Source organism: Pygoscelis adeliae, unplaced genomic scaffold, assembly GCF_000699105.1.
Source record: "Pygoscelis adeliae isolate BGI_AS28 unplaced genomic scaffold, ASM69910v1 Scaffold267, whole genome shotgun sequence".
Lineage (NCBI taxonomy): Eukaryota > Metazoa > Chordata > Aves > Sphenisciformes > Spheniscidae > Pygoscelis > Pygoscelis adeliae.
Window position 1 is genome coordinate 2,915,993 of NW_008825150.1, and position 19,601 is coordinate 2,935,593.

Genomic DNA, 19,601 nt, shown 5'->3' on the forward strand with positions numbered 1-19,601 from the left:
GATGAACATCTATAATTCTCCTTAATCTGGTAAAGATTATTTACTGTTAATGAGAACTGAAGAGAACAGTGTGCAAGTAGTTATCACATATTAATGAATAAAAGTGGGTACCTCTGTGCACAAATACAAGTAATGAATTTTTATTCATCCCTTTCCTAGTATGAATGAGTTAGAAATGCAACTGAATTGCAACTTCTACACCAGCACTCTGCAACAGATGCATTTTGATTTAATGACAAAAATAAGTATCTTGTTACACTGCAGTTCTTTATCTCTCAGACAACATAGGGGAGCAAAAAAAACCCTTGTGAATACTTCAGAATTAATACTCACTCTCTAGAGACTAGATTTTTTCCTCCACCTGCAAAATTTCAGAGGCATTAATTTGTCTTTCCTAAAGTTGTTGGGTTTAATTTGCAACATGATTTCCAATACAGAAAATGAATGTTTCTTACTTATTATATTGCATTCTAAACCACTATTATTTATTTTTTATTTCTATTATTCTTTGAGATCTGTGTATATTTCCAAATATAACCTTTTTAGTTTTAGATAGCAAAAAGGAAAGTGGTAGCAGTGTATTACCATTTGGGGCTCTTTTTCTGACTTCATAATTACAATGATGCATATTATCTTTGTGTTTTATTGCCCCAAATTGTAAAACTGGTGTAATAGGACTTTCCCCTTTGGTAAAAATCTCTGAAATCCCTAGAATTTCTGTGTAATTTTGTTTCTTCATTACTAACTCACATTTAAACAGCCACAGAAATGATGTCAGAGTTACAGCTCAGGGGGAGAAGCATCACCAGTCCTTAGTTCAGGCATTCAAGCCTTTGATCTGCAATGTGCAGAATATGCCAACCTGGGATATTGGTGAAGAAATTACTTTTTATTTTGTGGCAATGTAGCTGGTTTTGATTTGGTGTTTCCTTCCCACCTGAGATGGAATCCCACGTTAGCCAAAGATTTGAACTAGAACTGCCTAGACTCCTTATAGGCAGCTCCAAAGACTTTTTAAAAAAATTTTTATATATATATATATATATATATATAAAACCAAACCAAAACCCAAACCACCAGGCTTTATTATAATATAACTAAAATATGTAAGTTATCAAATAGAGAAAATGTAAAATGATTAGCTGGAGAGTATAGAAGCAAAAGGGGTTTCTGAACAGCTTGCCCTGCTCACTATGTCTCTACATTACAGGTCCTTGTCTCCAGTGAAATCAATGACTTCTTGAGTGACAACAAGCTCTGTATACTCCCTGCCAGTCCCCAGAATATTTTCATCCCATTCCCTCTGAGGCCTATGTGTCTGCTCCTTGCTCTTCTCAGCTGGTTCCTGGATTAGGCTGCAGATCTCCAGCTCTCTGCCCTGAGTCCTCTTCCACTTGCTCAGATCCCACAGACATTGGAAATGTCTCTCCATGAGGAGGACCTCAGGGAGGAGCGATCTGTCTTCACTGCAGAGGGACCTGCCTGACCCAGGTACTTCTCAGAGGAAGGAATGTAGCATACACACTTGGAAGAAACCAAATAGATGCTCTCCATCAGACTGCTATTATCTGGTTGACACAGAAGATGGTTGTAGCTGTTTTATGTAAATAGATTCTCATGTTAACCACAAATGTCTTTCAAGCAGTTTTATAGCTAGTAGACTCTGGTACCCAGATTGTTGTAGGTCAGGGACTGTGCTTCCTCTTTGCTGAAAAAAAGGATCATCCTACAACATGGCTCCTTAGAGAAATGTTTACATGACCCCCAAACACCTTTTCTGAATCCCTAATTCTTCACTATCTGGTTTCTATCCTGTCAGCTCTGTTTTAGACCACTTTTCCCAAGCCAGGTCCTTTTCTTCCATTTCTACAAGCTTTTAATGAACAACTGCTTGCAAGATTCCTTGCAGGCAATAAATTCTGAAACGATGTGCTTAATTGTCTGTACAGGAAATGACACATATTATAGGAGCTGGGTATTAAGGAAACATCTTTCCATCTACCTTGAACACGGACAATTGAATCAGTCATTACTTTTGCTAATGAAGAACTGTATGGAAAATCCTAGAGAAATCAAACATTTCAAGTCATTACTAACAATAATAGAAACTTTAGTTAAAGATAAGACTCCAAGAGGCTTGATCTTTGCATAGTATATGGAAGTGTCACAAAATAACTTTGAAGTAAATGTGGAAAATGGAAAAAAAGATGGAAAAACAAATATGAACTTAAGAAGCAGGGAAAAATCATCTGGAACAGGATCTCATTGATTTTGTTAACATTCATAATAAATGCAATAACAGAGTTTACCAATGGCATCTTAGTGAGAAAAATATATAAACAATAAGTTTTATTTTAAGAAATTGTGCTGAATTTGCTTTTTTCATTGTGATGTTATGCTCAGCTGATTATCCATAATGATTCAAAAGCACTTTGGCAAGTTTGGGCTTCATTCTTTGCTCTGTGTTTCAGGAATTAATTTACACTGACTGCACAAAAATGCTTCCTGTTTGCTGATGCTTAATTAATTTACACTGACTGCATAAAAATGCTTCCTGTTTGCTGATGCTTAGTTTATTAAGTATTCCACATTGCTCTTTATCAGTAATGTGTCATCTGTCCAATGGATGGACCAATCTCTGCCATCTGCAGACTTTATCAGGATTGATTTTATGTTTTCTACAGGATCTTCATAAAAAGTGTAATACAGTCAAAGGCCAAGAACTTATCCTAGAGGAAGTGCATTAAAAATAAATTCCCTCACTGATTTCCTACTTATAATTATGTTAAAAGATCAATCAGTTAACAATTTTTTCAATACAATGTAAGCCATACTAATATTATTTCTTTCCATTTTTAAATAAGGAGTGGGGCTGTTGCATGTAAAGCCTTACAAAAATCCATTATATAAAAACAATTACATTTTATAATCAAACTTGCAATATTAATAAAGATATTAATATATATTTAATCTGAAATAATCTATTTTCTGCAAGCCCACATTTATAACTTCCCTTTTAGAAAGAAACCCAGATTACTTTCTATCGTAGCATAAGTGGGATTCCAGATTTAGCTATAGGGCCTGAGACAGATTCCAACTTTTGTGATAATACAGTTTTTTTTTTAATACCTTCAGTTGTTCTATGCTTGCTTCTGGTGTATGGGCAGGACTCATCTCACGTACCCTTGTCTGGCTGGCTGGGCAGCTAAGCTAAGGTCCTCAGCCAGACTTCTCTGTAATCAGTGGAGCACGACGGGCAAACTCAGAGAACAAGCTGCTTAAGCAATGACTGAATAAAATGATGCAAGTCATCCTCTTCAGATGCCTATTTTCCACCACTGATTGCAGGGGTAACTGTTTTGACTAGTATAGACTAGAAATCTGACATTTTACAGTTAAGTTGGGATTCATCTGACCAAATGTGAGTAGAAATTTAAATATGAAACTTTGGTAGATGAGTTTTTAAAAACTTTAATAATCAATAGGGAAGAATAGGCTCTTTTATAACACTATTAATTTCAGCTACTTTAGATGTTTACAGTAGCTGAATGGCACCACAGAGCTGCCTGTTTTCCTCATCATACAGGCATCCCTGCTTGCTGCCCAGCTCAGATGAGGAAGGATGCCCTGTAGCTGTCTACACAGGATCCCTGTGTTCACAACAGCTGAGGTGAACGTGGCTGTATGTGTTGCAAGGCAAGCCTGGGAAGGTAGGCTGAAGCATGTAACGTAAAACAGTTTCAGCTTCTTTGCCTCTAAGGACCTGTAAAAATGTACATTCACAACTAATTTTCACGAGATGACTGTTTAAAAAGGGCCATTTTGACTGAAACTGTATATAGCTGGTTCTTCTTTTAGTGCGATGTATCCTAATGTCCTTCTATTAGGAAAAAGAGCTTATGAAAGTTGAGTCTAGTATACAATGAACAAGTTACAAGATAAACGTCTTGCTTAATTAAGATTAACCTTAGTAGAAATAACAGTTGTAGTTGATGTCCATGTAGTGAATGTTAGCTGGATCAGACTATCTAGCTGTTCCTATTTTAGAGCTAACTCCACAAGCCATTGAGATCTCTCAGGAATGCTATATAGTGAATAAGTAAACACTGCATTGTTTTTCAATTATGGCGTGAGAATAGTTTGCTGTGCATGTAATCTCAATAAACACATCTGGCAAGCTGAAATCAAAAAGCATGTCTTCATTCTTTCTGTTGCATTGCTTTCTAAAGAACTTTCATATATAAAGAAATATATATTTGTTTTATATAAATATATATATTTAATATGGTGTAATATGGAGACAAGATTAAAGAACTTCTCTTTCTCTCTGAGAAGTACTGTGGAAGAAGTTTAAAATTATCCAGATGCTGATTTATTACATTCAGCTGGAGACCCTCTCTTTTAGCACCTTGGGCCCCCAAGTGTGAGAACGATGGAGAACCGCAGAATAATATAAGTGTTTAGATTGGAAGGGACAGTTGGAGTTCATCTAGTCCAACCTCCTGCTCAAAGCAAGGCTAAGTTCAAAGAGTGGGCTGACATTCAAGAATGACAGCTTCTCTGAATTGCTCAAATGAAGGAAAATGGAGCCAGAATGACAAGCAATAAACATACAGACTGAGGAAGGACCTGGGTAAAACATGGAAAAAGCCAGTGAAGAAGGGCAGAAATTGGATGGAGATGACTATCTTTGGCTCTACCACATTTGTTGGCTCTCACTGGCCACAAATCAAAGCCTTGTGGACTTTTCCCCAGACTTCTCTCTGGACAGTTCTTGGACCTCCCATTGATGTAATCATCCTTCGTTTTGGTTACACAGTTGAATTACTCTGCCAGAATCTTTCCATCTTCTTTTAGTAATTCCTGATACTTATTCCTGAGAACATTACATGTTAAATAGCGTGAGGCTTAAGAGCTATGCAAAAGAGCAGCTGGGTCTTCTGATACACTATCCCACTAGGATCATATTTACAAAATAAAAAGGGACAAGTTTCTCCACTGGTCATTCCTTTTTTTCTTTAAGGAACAGATTAAGGTGTCTTCTGCACTACTTCAGAGATATGACAGTGTTTATACTGCAGTAGAGAGGCACTGCTTGGCCCCAGATGCCTAAGATCATCACATTTATTGAGAACAAGTAGTTTAAAATGCAGAAATTATTTCACATGGATAGTAAGAAAAAGATGTTGACTTTGTATTGACAAATGTATTTAGTTAAGCTGTTAAAATATATGCAGGTAATACTGCGGTATTTCGCATAATCAGCAAACCTTTTCTATGGTGCAAACTAATCCCTGAAGTATTACTTAATGAATCTTTTTTATTCTTTAAGAAAAACTGTATTATTATTATTATTATTGCTATTATCATTATCCTTCTAAAATATTAGCAAACTTTCTGTTAGAGAAAAAACTCATTGTGGAAATGGAAATTAATTGATAAAATGAATTTAAAGATCATTAAAATATTTTCTCATTCAAAAGTTTTGAGTCTGTGCTTTTATTCATGCATATAGAGTCTTTTTCTAATTATCACAGGATCTTTAGAAGTTCTCTATCTAGAACACATGAAATGCAATAAAAAATGATTACATTAGAGAAAAAAAATTCTAAAAATTCCATTAATGATAATTTGCACCTAACTGAAATATACACTAAAAATAAGGTGACCCTAGGAATGTGTGCACAGAAAGCTTGCCTTCTTTTAGCTCATGGTAATACAGCATACAAACTAAATAAAAGTCAAGATTTTTCTTGTTTACCAAACAGGAAATCTACACAGCATGTTTCTTATACACTGAATTACTGTTCCAAGTTATGATAAATCTGGCTTTGGAAAGCAATTTATTTCTTTTAGAAATCTGTTTTGACACACTTGGGAGTCAACTTTCAGAGTTTGTGCCTGACAGCTTTGGCTTTCATGTCCTTTTTTATACTGTAATCTGAGGGTGACACAGCAAAGGTGTATGTATCCTGGTGTTGGTTTTGATTGTGTTTGAATTATGAGTCACCCAAAGGCTTCCTGAGAAGGGCAGTGTTGTATTTAATAAATGCATGCTCTTGGTTTATATAAAAATAAAAAGTTGAGCATTACTCATAGAGGGCAAGTATAGCCATTATTAAAGCCTTCCTTCCCTTTTTAAGAATGTAAAAGAAAATCGCTTAAACGATTGTACAGGGATAAATACCTCATCTAGAAGACTAATTTAGTTTCTGCATTTTTACTGGATAGGCAAACTGTAGGAACCAAGAGAGTTTTGTAGCCACAAAAAACTTGTAAGTGGTTTAGGAAGTGCCTGAAAATCACACCTTCCCATCTCCCCAGTGCTGTGTCTCGTGTCTGTAGCACAATAGATAATGTACTCACTTGTTTCATAGTGTATTAGCTTACTTTATTACTATAAAATATTGCACTATATTACAAATCACCACGTCACAACGTCTACACAATGTACTTTGACAACAGATTTGGAAACCCAACAAATGTTGTTTAATAGGACATTACATTATACTGAACCAACAGAAACATTGTTCAACACATTTAGACTAAACTTTAGACATGCCTCAGTACACAAGCACAGGTTGTATGGTACTTTTTTAGAGTCCAGCTCTGTAGTTCTCCCTCCTTAGGCTGAGATCTTCCAGATCTCCTCTGAGGAAGACTAGATTCACTCAGAGCCTAGGCTATGGGCAATTAGGAAAAAAAAAAGAGTTTCTTCATGCCCCGGTGTTGCTGTAGGTTCTCCCACGTACCATGCTTGGGAGGGTTTTGGCTTCAAAAGATGCCATTTTTCACTGAGATACACAGTCCAAGATAACCTGGTTAGTTTTCTGATAATACTGTTTGCAAGAACAGAGGAGAAACTTCTCCGGCTTGGCCAGATTCCAGTGTAGGCAAGCCAAAAAGTCTGTTTTCTCAAACAAACTGTTCTTCAATTAGTATTAATTCATTCACTAATATCAGTAAGACTGAAATCAGTTTGCAGTGCTGCCAATAGAGCTCTTGGGTTCTAGCAGTGACGTGGGCTGCAGCTACCAGACACAAACGTGCCCTGCACTCCTCAAGAGAGACAAGTAGTTGCCTGTCCTGAAGGCAGAGTTCCTGCAGCTCTGCACAAAGCCTAGGTGCATGGCAAGTCTCTGTGTAGACCTAATAATGAAAATATCTGCTTACTGTACGTAGCCTCATCTTGGGCATAAGAATTTAATGGCAGAATAGCCACTGGAGCAATGGTAGTTACCTCTTTATGACATGCAATGATGAGAAGCTATGTCCACACACTTGTATTTCTTTTTGCTAAAAGGTCTTCTAAAGGGACCTATTTCTCCAGTGTGCAAACTAAGTCCTCTTAATGTCAAGAAGAGTTAGGCACACACATCCCTAGGAGAAGTGTCCCCGTAAGTTTTAATAGAAGCACTGTTCAGATTTAATACAGACCATATAAGCCTACATTAGAAAACAGTTTCACCAATAATAAAAGTACTTTTGAAACAAAATTCTTGCTAATAGTCATTAAAAACCTTCTATGCAATATATGTAAAAAAGATTTATCTAATGCTTTGCAAAATTATCCACAAATGTACCACACAGTGCACAAACATTTATAAGAAAGAAGCAGCAAACCCATAACACTACCACTTTCAAATGCAATGCAATTAATACTACTTCCATTAATACAGTGTAATAGCTACTATTATTGATGTCTATGTTTTCAGGAATCCATATTCATTAAGGAGGTCTACGGTTTCTTTTTCTTTTATTCAGAAATATGGAAGCAATTGCACACTGTTTCACTGCTAATCAGAGCTATACAAGAAAAGATATGAAAGTCTCATTAGTGTGAATTTTAGGATAACTGGTCTCCTGCCATGACTCCCTCTGTTCAAATATGTCCTTCCCTGTGCTACTGAGATGTTACCATTTCTCTTACTAACAAGATTTAGATTGAATCCCTTCATAAACTAGGCTATGTAACTTATTTTTCACTTTACCTGCTATAACATGTAAAATATTTATTAAAATAGATTTTATACCAGATTATTACAACAAGATGCTTAAAAAATATTTGAAGTTAATCCAAAGTATGAAACAGTCTCAATGTGTAGGACAAAAAGGATGTAAATAATTTGGAGGTTAATAGGAGAGTATGTATCTCACAGCTAAAAATATGATACTCTGTAAGGTGAGACTTGTCTTGTAAAAATGAATCTGGAAAGCAGTGCTTCCAGGAGTTATGTTAACATAACAGCAGTATTTCTTGCATGGTAACAATATTTTCTAAAAATCTTTCAGAGATTTTGTTTCTGGAATTAAGATAGGAAAGACAACTGCCCCTCTCACAAAGCTGTTATGAAACTAATCTTGCACAAAACATTGATTTCTATGTAGGGAAGGTAGGAAGGGACAAGTGGCCAAGGCTGGGGGTGGGGAAAAGGGCAACATGACATCTAACAGCAAAGTCAATGAAGTGGACAATGTAGCATGACTCACAATATTTTTGATCATTAAATATTTCTGGCATTACTAGCTAAGAACAGCAACAAAAATCAGCAAAAAAATGAAACAACTCAAAAGCCAGCATGAGAAGAATACGTTTACAGAGAACTCATGCTGAGGAAACTGTTGAATTTATGATGTCATACAAAAGCTCATAATTTTGAGATGGAAAGGAAAAAGGTCAGCTATGAACCTTTGTTTTCCATCAATTTTAAAGCAGACAGACCCAGGAACAACAGAGCACTTCATAGAGGGATGGCAAGGCAAAATGGTGTGGTAAATTGGAAAGAGAAAATCGAAAGAGTATGTTTTAGCAGCATGTTGGACAGAAGAAGTTTATGTCATTGGCTTCTAGGTATCAATGGTTCACATGGTTCACTTCAAATGGGTTAGTGGTTCATGTGCACATTCCCTTTGTGGGATTAAATGTCCCTTAAACTGACAAAGGATATATGTGCCATTTAAGAATACAGCAGGGCTAAAAATGCAGATGTCGCCAAATGGATCTAAGTTCCTCTCAACATTAGAATACTCTCAAGAAATGGGAGAAAAGGGATCAGGAGCAAATGTACAGTTGGAGTAACTGCCTGGAGAGGAGAAAGTAAGGCAGGAAGCAGGAGAGCTATCAGACCTTGTATCTCCCAATATCTCTTGTCAGAGACAACAGAAAGAACCATATGTTCATGAACAAAGTAAGCATGAACAGACTGCTATTAATTCAGAGTACCCATAAGAAGCAATTAAACCAAGACTGGGTCCCTTTAGGAAGTGACTGGAAGGAAAAAATTCACCAATGACTCAGGGATATAAAAGAGTAGAGACAGTAGGATGATAGAAAACCTCCATAAGTCCCAAACCAAGAACCTACACCATCCTCCTAACAATTTCATTTCTTCAAACCCTCAGTACTGTTGACTAGAAAGTCCTGAATTGGGGATGAGCAAGCCATGAGATACGGGGTCTCCAGTTTGCACAAGGTACTCTCTTAATATTTTGAATGAAGAACTGCAGAAGCAAAATCAAAGCTCTAGAGACCTCAGTGGTGGGGTGACGTCATGGAACCAGGAGATCAGAACTGCCTGGGCCAGACTAGTGTTAGGAGGGTGATGGTGCTGCCTAAAGCTTTATCTTGTGCAGCTTTCCCAAGAGAGAGGACAACTTAGAGAAAAAGAAGTATGAGCTTTCCTGATGAGAGGAATTGAAAGACATCTTATAGCAAGCCTGGACAAAAAAAAAAAGTCATCTCTGTGGTAGAGAGGTAAACCTGAGATCAGTCCATGGAAAGGGCACTGAGGATGTAGTATTCCTTCCATTGAAGTCTGCTTATTTTGAGGGGCTAGGCTTATTCACTAGAATATGCAGAGATGTTTTTTGTGAAATTTCTGGCTGTTTTGGAAATTGCTGATGCTTTGTGTGATGTACTGGTATCTGTTAGCAGTCTTAAGGAGTTTTAAACTTCTACTGGGGTTTATACAAAATCTGAGAAAGATACTTGGTCATCCTTTTATTCTCACAGTTTACATCTACATAGTTAAATTCTCCCTCCTCATCTTGACTGTTTGTGCATGTCCTGGTTTCGGCAGGGATATAGTTAATTTCCTTCCTAGTAGCTGGTACAGTGCTGTGTTTTGGATTTAGGATGGGAACAAAATTGATAAGGCACCGATGTTTTAGTTGTTGCTAGGTAATGCTTACACTGGCCAAGGACTTTCTAGTTTTCCATGCTCTACCCACTGAGAAGGCTGCAGGTGCACAAGAAGCTGGGAGGGGGCACAGCCAAACTGGCCAAAGGGACATTCCATACCATGTGACGTCATGCTCAGTACATAAACTGGGGGAAGCTGGCTGGGGGGGCCGCTGCTCAGGGACTGGCTGGGCATCGGTCAGCAGGTGGTGAGCAATTGTACTGTGCATCACTTGCTTTGTGTATTATTATTATCAAATTATTATCATTATCATTTTATTTCAATTATTAAACTGTTTTTATCTCAACCCATGAGTTTTTCTCACTTGTGCTTTTCCAATTCTCTCCCCCATCCCATCGGGGGGGGGAGTGAGCGAGCGGCTGCGTGGTGCTTAGTTGCTGACTGAGGTTAAACCACGACAGTGCATTGCATGTGGACCACGCTATCTCCCATATCATGTCAGGGTGAAGCTGGCTGCTGGCTTATTCCAGTCCCATGCCAGGAGTGGCCTAACAATTAACCAATATGGACAGTGCATCAGTTCTCTGGCTCTGTTTCGTACTAACCGTTTCAGTTTCTCAGAGCCTGTTTGGATTCCACCATTATAAAACAGCCATCTGATGTAGGAACTTTGTCAGGCTCCCACTTTTTACATTTAGTTTTAACGTTTCACTCACAGTACTTGTTTAGGGGTTGCCATAGCTTCATGAATCAGTCCTGGGTTGTCTTCAGATTTCCTTAACAACAGTATTTCAGACATAGTTTTGATGGATCTACATTTGAATGTGTCAGTTCTTTTTTAGACAGGAACACTTCTGGGGCTGGGCTGCTGTCTATAGGTTCATATATTTCAAAGGTACTTTCCAAAAGAGATGGCATATGTCAGGCACTTGGATAGCTCATTTAATAGAACATGCCAAAACCAATTTTTTATGTCCTAATTAGTGAATATTTTGCTCTACATAAATTTGGTACATACTGCTTCAACCACTTAGTCCAGTAGTTCTGGACTAATGCAGAATTTCTGCTCTATCCACATTCATAAAGACTGATTTTTGAGAGCTCTTCCACACTATTTCAGCAGCCTATACTCAATGCAGACTGCTGCAGAAGCTGAGGATGAAGTGGTAAGGCTGAAGCAAAGCTGGAAAGGAGTAAATCTGTTTTGGTAGCACACACTTTCATATCTTTTTCTTCCCTTCTTTTTTTCTATTCATTTTTCCTTTTCTTTTTAGGCAACACTTTTCCACCATTTTTTCCTTTAATTTTTTTTTTTTTCTTCAGTATGAACAATTCTGTCAGCTTATAGTAACCAATGGAAACTATATGGCTGGTCAGCAAAAAAAGATGCATAGAAACGAAACTAAGCAGCGCATCTGTGTTTAGCAAAGAACCTGACTAATAACCAGAAAGAAGATTGTAAGATCTAGCCATAGAGCATCACAGTTGTCATTCAAACGAGTGCTGCTTAGTATTTTCTTAGATATACAATGATATTATTTCCATGATTTTTTTTAACAAGTAGGTAAATTACTACTTCTGCTTTAGAAATTTTAAAATGAGAACACTACAAATTCAGTGGACTTCCTCCAGCTGGATTGTACCCCACGACAAGTCTCTGTTTGGTGTTGGTTCAGACAGTTTTCTTTAGTGGCCTCTTTAAATTTGAGTACTGCTATTCCCTCCATCTTTTTGAAACATGCAGACCTTTCCTTCCCCTGCATACTCTGGCTGTTGACCTCCTAAGCTTGAGGGACAATGGCTTTTTAAATGCTGTAGCATGCATACTATATGCATACGAGAGAGCATTTTTTCCTGTATAAGATGCTTTTTTCCTATAGTGAGAATAGTGAGAATATATCTCAGCCAATGTTGATCTGTTTCTTGTCTGCTAATGTAGATAAGATTGCTGGATGAGAGAGAGAAATTAAGTCACAAAAATGGATTTGCCACAGTGAACTGTGCAGTCAGGCCATATTCATATCAGAGACAGCATACATTACAAAGCAACACACAACCTTATGCAAAACACAGCCTTCCTCTTCCACAGGCAGGAATAGTACTTTGGTCTTAATCTTAAAAATGAGATGCTAAAGACAGGATGCATAGGGTAATGATGGAAAAAGATGGTATTATTCAAGTGTCATTACACATTAGAGATAATAAAATAAAAATTGGATCAATGAGTAACGAGAAAGTATGCCTTGCTTCACCGGTGTCACAGACTAAATATTTTAGGATTGTAGCAGGTTCCCCTAAGTACTAGAATTTTGTTTTGTATTCAGATTATCTCACATGACCAAATCTTATAATCTCTTTCTTATTCATAACATGTGGGATAGACACGTAGATCTGAACCAGTCATCCTCAATTCCCTTTATAGTCAGTCAAGCAGAATATATACTTTTAGGGCACACCTGACTTATTTGAAACATCTACATTGGAATGACATGAATTGCACCCTAGAAAGGCCTATTTCTACCCAGGGACTATAAAAGGAGACATGATGACTAGCAGAGTTATAATTACCTGCATTATAAATGCATATTTGGTCACATGGATTCCCTTTTCCTAGGAATTTAAGAAAAAACCCAACCATATTTCTGTTAAGCTATGATTTAGCTATCTGTCAGGTAGAGTAGGTTTGTCTCATACATTGTATTTTTTCAATTCTTTTGAATCACTCAAACAAACGAGCCTTTTCTTTAATTTCAGAGTCCAACAACCTTGCATTAAGGTATATTCCTTACTTCTGATGTGCAGAAATTTCTGATAGTAACCTTTCATTTGTTCTGTATCATCCCAATAAGTTTAATCACTCTGTAGTACTTCCAAAGAGTTGCTTTAGTCTTAGTCATGAACAAACCATGCTTTCTTTCTCTTCTCTGCATTCTCTAAAGCAACCAACCAACCCCTGCCCCAGCATCAGAGGGTTAAGACTCAGGAACACGTTACTGCATTTAGACTTAGTATTTTGTGTCAGCTAAGCTAGGGTAACTGTACCTCAGTGTTTGGCCTGACAAAAGACAAGATGGTGTAAATTTATACTGCTTTTATTGAGGGTTGAGCTCAGTGCAGTATCTCCTATCTGCCACAGCAATGTGTAGAAAATAACCACAGCTCAGTTAATGTAGCAGAACTTGTTAAACTATCATGTTGATCATGAATCGATGCTCTAAGAAGAAATTCTCTTGAGAGAGGGGAATTATCCTCATGGGCTTGAGTATGTTGCTGCTTCAGGGTTTTTTTGCTACTGTCCTGCACTGATTGCTGAAATACCTATTTTGCTGTCTATTATTACTCAGGCTTGTTCAGCATACTGGATTTCACACTCCACTTCTCTCTGAAGATTGGTGTTCTGAATTGTTTTCCTCTAGAGGGGGATTAGCTTGCATTTTTCAAAACAAAATCCCATCTTTTGGGGTTACATTAACCCTTCTAAACCCCTTTATACTCTTTTTTTGCTATGCAATTCTCCCTAATTCGTCAGCATCTTCTGAAAAAAATGTTGCTTACTCCACTGTTACAGATTCTTAATGGATGGTAAATAAAACCAGATTTAATACCAAATAATATAGCACCTCTGCAACAATTAACTTTCTCCAAGTTCATATACTATAGTGACACCAGCTGGCCTTTACTTATCACTCTTAATTTGGTTTCATTCCAAAGAAGTGTCAGATTCTGTCTCTCATAAATCATTCTTTTGAATATAGATATGAAAAGTACTTTATTGACTATGTGAATCTACAGATATTTAAATCACCTTATGTTTATTATTTCTGCAATTTTATAAAACGTTACTATATTCTTTGTTCTAAGAATTTGTAGGTTTTCTAATGACAAACATTTGGCATATGCAAACACTAAAGCTTCACTTCCCAACCTCTACTCTTCAGAAGGAAAGTAATTAGTATTTTTGTATAGAATCCTTTTTTTTTTCTTTTGAAGCACAGAGTAACATACACTCAGTGACATATGAATGCCTTTAGAGGAAAAAAGATCTTTAATTAAAGAAATTCAATCATTATTCACCTCAGGTAATAATAAATTGTGATGGATGGTCATCTTGAACAATTGAAGAAAATTTGTTTGGCTAAAATATTAAAAGCTATGAAATTACTTATCACTGTCAAATTATTAAGACTTCTTCTGTTGCTATTGCTTCCTTACAGATAAGTCTTGACTCTCCCCTTCCAGTGGTGTATATTCAAGCTTACTGTGTCAGACTGGTCAGAAAAACTAAGTTGCTAGAAGCTATTTTTTTAAAACAGAGAAAAATATACTACGGATATTTGTTGTCAAGAAAGAAACAAAACAACTGTTGTACAATACTTTTACAATGAAGGAAAAGGAGGCAAAAGGGCTTGTCAAAACCAGTAACCTTGTAAAGGGCTAATAGATTGCTGTGATTTTGATCTACCTTAATGAGTCAATGTATACAATTATATCTAAAGCTTGCAGCACTGCTTTGGGACTATAAGAGTTTGCTGCAGACGCCATACAAAGTATTATGGGGTGAAAGGTCTGGAACTGCTCTAGTTTTACCCTTATACAGATGTGGGACCATTGACACTCAAAAAACAAAAAGGAATGTACAACAAACTGTTAGATTTTGCCTAGGATACTTAATTGCAGACACACTTTTGCAGAACCAATGGTGTTACCTCCCGCAACATGGAAATTAATTTCCAATCTAGCACACAAGGATGTAGTGAGTATATCTATGTCTTATGGTTTAGAACCTTTTACACACATTTTCGTAATTGTACAGACTTTCCAAACTTACCTCCTCTATGGATAATCAAAGAAGTTTCACTTCCAACAGGACATTCTTTAAGTATATCCACTACTTCTGCATGGCTCAGGTTCTGTACATTCTGCTGGTTGATCTCAACAATGAGGTCACCTTCACACAAACCAGGACATCCCTGAATGTCTAGAATTTGCTTCACCCTCTGTCCTGTAGGACTGTCTGCTATAGTGAAGCCAAAGCCCTGGGCCCCTTTCACAATGGTTAAGGTCATGAGTTCAGCTTGGGTGGCCCCAGAAGAAGCCATTGATACATTATCATCATGGGCAGGTGGTGGGAATGTGCTATCAAGCTGACTATCTGCTGGAATGGAGTGCAAGGAGTGTGGTGGTCGATCTGTTACGTCTGGAACAGACTGAGAAGTCCTAGAAATGTATTCCAAATAAGTTTCATAGTTATGTCTTCCATTTACCACTACCGGAGGCCTCTCCATTACTGCAAGGGGTGGCACCATGCTGTTGGCAGGATCTTCAGGATCAAAGGGCAAAGGGTATCCACGACATAGCACCAAGTTGACACTCTGACCAATAGGAACAGACTGGAAGAGTTTGACTACATCTGCGTGAGTATGTCCAAGGACACAAACTTCATTAATATAGACAATGACATCACCTAGAAAGAGAAGAAAAAATAGTGACAACATAAGACTACTTCAGTTACTGTATATGCAGTGCATTTTTTTTTTAATGAGACAGATAGAACTCTATTAAAAAATAAAATAAATTAGCTCAACATACTGACTCAAATAGTGGAGACAAAAAAGTAAAATTTGTCTGTCAGCAAATGTAATACAAATAGACAACGAAAGTACTATTTCTTTTCTGTGGAAGCTCACAGCTGGAGAATTAAGCTGGATCCAGACATACACCTTTTCTTAACGTCTCTTCCCTATTTTTTTGACTCCTTTCAGTGTAGTCCACACATTACTTTTTTATAAGATACAATCAAAGTTTATGTGGAGGGTTGGTTGTCAAGAAATACCATTGTTTGGTGAAGAGTAAAAGGAAAAAAAAAAGGAAATAGTAGGCACTCATGGACTTAAGAATCAATGAATAGGGATGCAAGACTGTGCATCCATGTGCATAAGGAAATATTTTTTGCATTGATCATGATATTGACAGTTTCCTATTAAATGTCATTACTTGCCATCAGACATCCAGGACTCCTACAGTCATTTCCTATTCTAGGCATGAATTAAACTGTACCTTGCATATTGTAGACATATTTAGTGGCATTTTGTTGTCGCCATGACGGTTCAAGGGTAATGACAAGACAAATTTTGTAGGTGGGTATGACAGCTTTTTATTAGAAAAATTTAGACAAATGTCTGAAAATCAGTTTAATATTTCCAGCTAAACCAGCTGGTCAAATAAAAATAAAGGTACTACCTTTACCTCCAAATCTTGTCTCGTGTATAGTACAGAGCTACCAGTCAGAGAATATATGAAAGCAGAATACTTTAAGTCAGCTGGCTATTTATGGGTCTCCATATTGCTCATGCACCAACCAGCTTCTGTTACTGAAAAGTTCAGAAATAAGTTCAAGTTCCTTCTTGTTGTTAGAATGGATCTATATATTTATAGCCATAAATAATTTTTTTACGGTACTGTTAAGGTGCATATTAAAATAAAAATGAGTAATCAGTACAAACAATATTCAGAATAGTTTGATGACCCACAGTCAGTTTCCACTTTATAAAACAGTTCGCATCTTTATACCAAAGGAGAAGGATGTTTGGTTAGACAACCCAAGTTAAAGTATTTTTCTAAGTGAAGATTATCTTATTATCCTACCATTAAATAGGAACAAGAAATCATTTATACAGACAACACTGTGAGGTGTCTACAAGTTCAATAATTGACCTATCATAATGTAATGTTTTTTAATGGCATTTGAAAATTCAGCAATAAAATGATAATGATTTAGGGAGGATGAGGTGGTTTGTGTGGAATTGCTTCAAGTGTATTTATGAAATTATGTCTTTCAAGTACTTCAATCAAAAGATCTAATCAAGCAAACTGAGGAAAAAAGAGCATCCTCAATATGCCAGTACAAGGGCTGTTTCTATGTGACAATGAAAGGTAAAGGCTGTTTCTATGTGAAAATGAAATGGTCAATTCCTACATGATCAGCCTGTCTAACAGCCTGACAGTAATTAATTGCATATGCACAAATTGTGATTCAGAGAAAGATTTATTCAGTGGGTGTCTAGGGAAAAAATGCTAAGAGAGTTCGTTTAAATATTTGTGAATATCATTCACAGAAACCTTAGGAGCTGCAAATACTGTCTTAAATGAGCATCATAAATAGATTTCAAACTGTAAGAAAAAGCAGTAAGGTCACTTTATAGGCAGTGCTGAAAGAACTCCAATGCTTGTGTCTCAAGCAGCTGAGAGTAAAACAGTTTTCAAAAGTCAAGCTTTAAAAGAGAGAAAGAATGTACTGCACTAAATTATTGTGGCAATGGCTGCAATTAATTGTGATTTCCTCATGCTCTGATATAGAAAGATCTTACCTGCATTCTCATCCCTGGCTTCCGCATTAGCAGTGAGGCTGACATTGCTCATAATAGGACTGATACTGTTGAACTGAGACCTCTTCAATGCATGCTCCTGTTTCAGTAGCTTATGCCTTAATAGTACCCTTACAACTTTTTAATCCATGCAGTCTTTATTTCCCTGAGTGCTGGCAATGCAGATATGTGGTGGGAGGAGACCAATCTGTTTGTTCATCCTCTCTTGCAATACTTAAGCAGGGTGCAAAAGGAATAATGCATTTATTGTGTTGGGCAAGTAAATCATTGTCTGTTTTCACCCCTTCACTTTATGCATTTGTACAGGATCAGCTATGACATAAAACTTAAAACAATATGTTTTTGATAAATCAGAAAAATCAGATAAACTAGTTGACATTACATAGGTCTCCAGGGAAAAGAAATTACCTTGTGCACAGGGAGTGCAGTCAGGAAATATATAGGCCAAGTAGCCCCTTTCCCCAGTCACTAAACAGGCAAAACTGAGCATTAGAAGTTCTTGGGTAAGAGCTTCTTCAAATAATGACACTGCATTATCCCTCACAAGACAGCAGAATATTCTTCAGCATTTCCTGAATCAACATTTTTAAAGGTATTTGTGGTTTCTGAGGTATAACATGAATAGCATGTCTAGACACACTCTGAAGTTGTAACTCACTCACAGTTGAACCGTTTGGGACTCATAATGCTCTGCTGTCATATGGAGAACATATGGCTGAAGGTTAAGAGGGATGGGGAAAAAGGCATGAGTTACTAAGTTCAACTCAGAGAAATAGCTACACTGGTGTTAAACTGGGAAGAAACAGTGTTTCAGATCAGGAGACATGAAGGAGGAATAAAAGGGGTTAATTTCAGAAATCCTTCAAATAAATCTCTGGACTGTAGGAGTTTCTCCAAATCCAACTCATTTTCCAGGCTGAGAGTTCCTCATTGCTGACACAGAGAGAAGTACCCAGCATTTGGTAGGAAGGGAGAGATAAGAGCGTTACAGAGCCAGTGCCATGCTAATGCAAAGTTTAAAACCTCTCTACTTTAGGAAAACTCCCTGAAAGGTTCCTGTAGCACCTTTTCTGCCTGTTCTCTCCTGCCGCTTCTAATAATAATGGGTGCATATGGACAGGTATAATAGCGATCCCCTTTATAATTCCTGCCTGATTTTCTGAGCAAGCCATAGTCTGCCTCCAGAAATCACAGTTTCACAGTGAGTGGGTATCTTTGAAGTTATGCAGAACATTTATATTAAGCATCAAACTTTGCTTGGCTTTTAGAATGAAACCTACAAAAATGTCTGGAGCTTACTTACAGAATCACAGAATGATTGAGGTTGGAAGGGACCTCTGGAGGTCATCTTGACCAACACCCTTGCTCAAGCAGAGTCACCTAGAACCAGTTGCCCAGGACCGTGTCCAGGTGGCTTTTGAATATCTCCAAGGAGGGAGACTCCACAACCTCTCTGGGCAACCTGTGCCCGTGCTCAGTCACCCTGACAGTAAGAAAGTGTTTGCTGATGTTCAGACGGCACCTCCTGTGTTTCGGTTTTTGCCCATTGTCTCTGGTCCTGTCACTGGCCACCACTGGAAAAAGCTTGGCTCTGTCTTCTTTGCACCTTCCCTTCAGGTATTTACATACATTGGTAAGATCCCGCTGACCCTTCTCTTCTTGAGGCTGAACATCTCTCTACTTCAACGTCCTCACTATTGAGTGCTCTCCTCAATTTCGTCTTCCTCACTAGTCTCTACAAACTCTACACACGCCCTACCAGAAATTTATGAGCTTCAACATCCTCTAATGACAGATTCTTACTTACATTCTTCTCTACAATAATGTTGCAGACTTAAATCTGACACCCTGGGGATTTTCTGCAAGCATTAATTCTGAAAAAATACTTTTTTCACGCTTGAAGTGCTTGATCCAAACAGAATCTGTTTTATTGACATAACACATTTCATTACAAATTAGCCTAAGGTTTCATGTAATGCTACCAGCTCTATTTCCCTCCTTTCTGAAGAACCTATATTTTTCAGTGACTCCAGTTATTGTTTCTGCTATGTTTTTATTACCCCTAGAATGTCTG

The 19,601-nt window shown here is 37.4% G+C and overlaps 1 protein-coding gene across 1 annotated transcript in view; it reads right to left on the bottom strand.

Annotated features, from left to right (window-relative positions):
- MAGI2 (membrane associated guanylate kinase, WW and PDZ domain containing 2) overlaps positions 1-19,601 on the bottom strand; it is a 527,738-nt gene that overhangs the window by 107,872 nt on the left and 400,265 nt on the right. Inside the window, 1 exon segment of the mRNA XM_009328383.1 lies at positions 14,971-15,606. Coding sequence (XP_009326658.1) covers positions 14,971-15,606 — 636 coding nt within the window.